This window comes from Ostrinia furnacalis, unplaced genomic scaffold (genome assembly GCF_004193835.3).
Source record: "Ostrinia furnacalis isolate ACB-3 unplaced genomic scaffold, ASM419383v2 OfSCF5425, whole genome shotgun sequence".
NCBI classification, from domain to species: domain Eukaryota; kingdom Metazoa; phylum Arthropoda; class Insecta; order Lepidoptera; family Crambidae; genus Ostrinia; species Ostrinia furnacalis.
In genome coordinates, this window is record NW_021135664.1 from 1 (window position 1) to 3933 (window position 3933).

A 3933-nucleotide genomic window follows, 5' to 3' on the forward strand; every position below is an offset into this window, starting at 1 on the left:
TTCTTCATTGTCACGTTATCATTTAATTCGAAGGTTGAGTATCGAGTTTTGTCGAATACGCAAACGATTCGAAGACGAAAGTTGTTCATGCTAGAGGTACAGAACACAGCCCAGCGTACGTCAGCTGTTTTGACCTATCGTATCGCAGAATCGATGAAGCGCGTCTGGATTGGAGACGTTAAAAATTACCGTAATCGGGGCTCTGATTTTCAGCTCTTGTTAATAATATCTACAGGTGTGAACGAACGGTTCATATCCCGCTTGCTTTCGGCAACAATGTCTACAGCAGGGGGTGTGAACGAACGAATTCATTTTGTTTATGCTCAACATATACACGGTGGAAACGATGTGACCTTGCACTCGATTATTTCTAAACTATACAAGACATCGAAAAACTGGTTACTGATCCTGAAAGTGCTTTATGAGCTTTAACAAACGGTTCACATTCAAGTCATACCCAGCAAGTCAGATTTTTTAGATCATATAGTTTGACTTAGCTCCTTCAAAGCGACTGTAGCGCTTTCAGGGGAGTTCATACATGTTCTGCGACATCTTCTGGGTACGCCCATGCAAGGGGTGATTCCATAATTTTGCTCGTAAAGCTGCCGGCGATGGCAATCTGCACGCGTTGGTGTCAATCAACAACAACCAGCATAAGTATATTTTTACTGAAATAAATATTCTGTTCTATTCTATAAAGATTAAGAGACCGACCTGTTTGTAAGTGATGTTGATGTCCTTAGACAGCTCCATGTCCTTGAACATGCCTTCTAGCTTGCAGGTGAAGCCACCGCCGCATTCCTGCTTGAGCTTGCTAAGCATGGACTTCTCTGCGTCCACGGAGGCCGACTTGCCAACCAGCAGCCTTTTGGCCAGGTCTTTCTTGTAAAACGCCTCGAACACGTCCTTGCCGTGGATGAAGCGGAACAGAACCATGATCTTGTCTAACAGTCGTTCTAGCTCCTCCTCTGTCGCTTCCTTGTTACCGGCCCGGAGTTTGACGTCCACGAATTTGGCTGCCGATTTACAAATACATGTTTTATTTAGACAAACACACCTTTTAGGCCCGGTTTCAAGTAAAGGAGTGGAAGCCCCCAGCCCAATCATCCAAATAAAATGGACAATCTATACCTATTTATAAAAGCGAAAGGTCACTGACTCACTAATAATGAAATCTTAGAAACTACAAGTGTTAGGAACTTAGGAGTCTTAAATTTTTCATGGGGGTTCTGGGGGCTCACTAAGACGGGATTTTACAAAATTCAACCCATAAGCGGGTAAAACGAGATCCACGCGTACAAAGTCGCGGGCGGCCGCTAGTATTTAATATTATAATCATGTTTGTACAAAGTAATGTAGATAAAAGTAAAACGCAAAAAAAACATCAAAGGAAAAGTTGTTTTCTAGTCTGAATTAGATTTTTTTTCCAGTCTAGTGTTGTGGGGGCTCCTCTTTTGTGGAGGCCCCAGGGTTGTTGCCCCGGTTGCCCTCCTCTAAATCTGGCCCTGTGTCTTTAGGTACGAGTGGCCTCATGTGCAGTGGCCTAATTCACATATCAAAACTTCAACGACATGCAAGCGATTTGATCGCTGGTGTCACTTTTCGTATTCACATATTAAATATCCCGATTTTGTTTTTATCTGCATTCGATCGATCCAATGTACTACATGATGCAATGAATAAATGAATTTGAATTTGAATCGTGCCTCCTCGGTATTCACTTATTATAGACCCAATACAATGAACTGTCCCACCTGTGACATTGACAGGGGGGCGCTATCGTCAATACCGGATCGCTGGTTCCGATTTTTGCCATGTTGGAAACCATATAGTTAAACGATGGTAGCGCCCCCCTGTCAATGAATTTGGTGGGACAGTTCAGTGTAAGTCATCTATACTTATTTTGTTAGTTTGGTGCCAGTGATTACACGTCATGTGAAAAATCACTGAGTTGCGATCCTATTGAGTAATCGTTTTATTGAAGTGACACGTGAATACGGATTTAGGACTGTTTTTCAATAGGACGACTTCTAAACGTCAACGACATTTTGACTATTTCAAAATACGTGAATGAGGGTTTTCGCGTATGAAAGATCCGCTAGATGACGGGACGTGGATGTGGGGTCTGACGGCTGCGTGATTGGTGGATTTTGACATATCTGTCAATGTCATATCAAAAATAACCAATCATGCAGCATTTGGACCTCGCGTCTACGTATTGCCATCTGGCGGATTTTTCATTTGCGAAAACCCTCATTGGGCTATAGGTACGTCACTCACCGATGAGCTCCGCGGGTTTGTTCTGGCGCTGGTTGATGAAGTGCTCGAAAGCCTCACGCACGGAGTACGTGAACTTCTCGTTGCGCTGGAAGCACGACGACACCACGTGGTCCAGCTGCTCCTTGAATTCCAGAAGCTCCGGTACCATCGTCTTGTCGCGCTCCGGCTCGATTACTATCGTGCGACCTTTTTTCTGGAGAAAAAAAAAAGTGTGAACAAACTGTTTGTTGTGAAAAATCTACAACGTTAAAATAACGGTATCGTTATAGCCAATGAGCTGCTGTCAAAGTGACTGTATGAGCCCTTGACTGGCCCATACATTAAACTGATGTATCTTGGGTGATCTTGATAATAACAACACTCGAAGACTTGAAATACTTGATTTACTGTCTCGACTTGATACAATGATGTAATGTGTGTGCACACTAATAAAGGCAGCAGTGAACTAATCGTAGATTTAAGAAAATAAATAATGTCAACTAGCAAAGCGTAAATAACATTTGGTTTTATGCTTGCTTGCAATAAACTGTACTTTGTACAGTGACATTGACATAATGTCAATGTCACACTAGAAACGTCAGAATAGAGGGACGCGCGCGCACAACCATGCTGTACAAATTTTTTGTGTACCGTGTACGAACGAGGTGTGTTTATAAGTAAAGTACCTGAGCCTATCAATAGATGGCGCTGTGCGGAGATAACTTGCGCGAGCGAAGTAATCTCATTGCTCCTTATAAAGGCAATTCGTATAGTATGAAATTGACTATCTTTGAAATAGTACACCATATCGTAGTAGTTATTATTAACGGCACATTTTGCCTGTGTTATCGCTAATTGATTAAGCTTCTGGAAGCTGCTTATTGTTCTCTGGACAACCGAGGTGACGTAGACGAGTTGATGTACGCGTTGAACTGGTTGCAGAGCTCCGCCAGGCCGTCCTTGACGCGGCTGTTAATTTATCGTGGGAGTTGCGCCGAATTTTGTCAGTGTGTGCGTGCGCGCCGCATATATTGGCGCGCTCACATACAAACCGCGCTCGGTACGTTTCTATGAAGATGACCTACTCATTTGTATTTACTCTGGTAGTGAGGTCGGCCAGCCGCGGCCCCGTCCATCAGTGTCGGCAGTGACGCTAGTGGCGGCTTAGCATGGGTTGGCACCCGGGACGATCCCCCCCCCCTGCCATAAGTCCAAAGGCACCCCTTGGAACCTCCCAGGATTTTAGGGTTACCTACCGATTCGAAGATTGAAAGACAATCTGACATAGACCGTAGACTTGTCATGCAGATGCGCCAGTGAGTACTAATCTGGGCGACTGTTGTCACCCCCTGATGCTTGGCACCCGGGGCGGACCGCCCTCCCCTTAGGCCTCAGCCACGAGTTTAGCGGGCAGCGGGGCGGGAGCGGCGGCGGCAGGATCTTATGCGTAAAATCAAATAGACCGGTTCTCGAAAACAACGGCGCGGGAGCGGGCAACGAGCGGGCAGCGCACTCCTTCTTTTGCCCACAATAAATCGAGCGTTAGGAATAAATTTGAATCGAAATAAAATTGTTGCCGTTGTTCAGACATTTCGTTTGCGAATAAAAACAAATATCTCGACAACACAACCCCGAACACAACACTTCGCCGCTAAAGCGCCGCGCGAGCTGCCC

At 45.0% G+C, this 3933-nt stretch overlaps 1 protein-coding gene across 1 annotated transcript; it reads right to left on the reverse strand.

The window, feature by feature from the left end:
- Positions 1-672: 672 nt before the first annotated feature.
- On the reverse strand, positions 673-2492 carry LOC114361134 (cullin-4A-like). The gene is made up of 2 exons (XM_028316081.1): positions 2281-2492; positions 673-1016 (listed from the first exon to the last, which is right to left on the reverse strand). The coding sequence occupies exons 1-2, from the start codon at positions 2426-2428 to the stop codon at positions 688-690; spliced, it is 477 nt and encodes a 158-aa protein (XP_028171882.1). The 5' UTR covers positions 2429-2492; the 3' UTR covers positions 673-687.
- Between the last annotated feature and the right edge of the window lie 1441 nt (positions 2493-3933).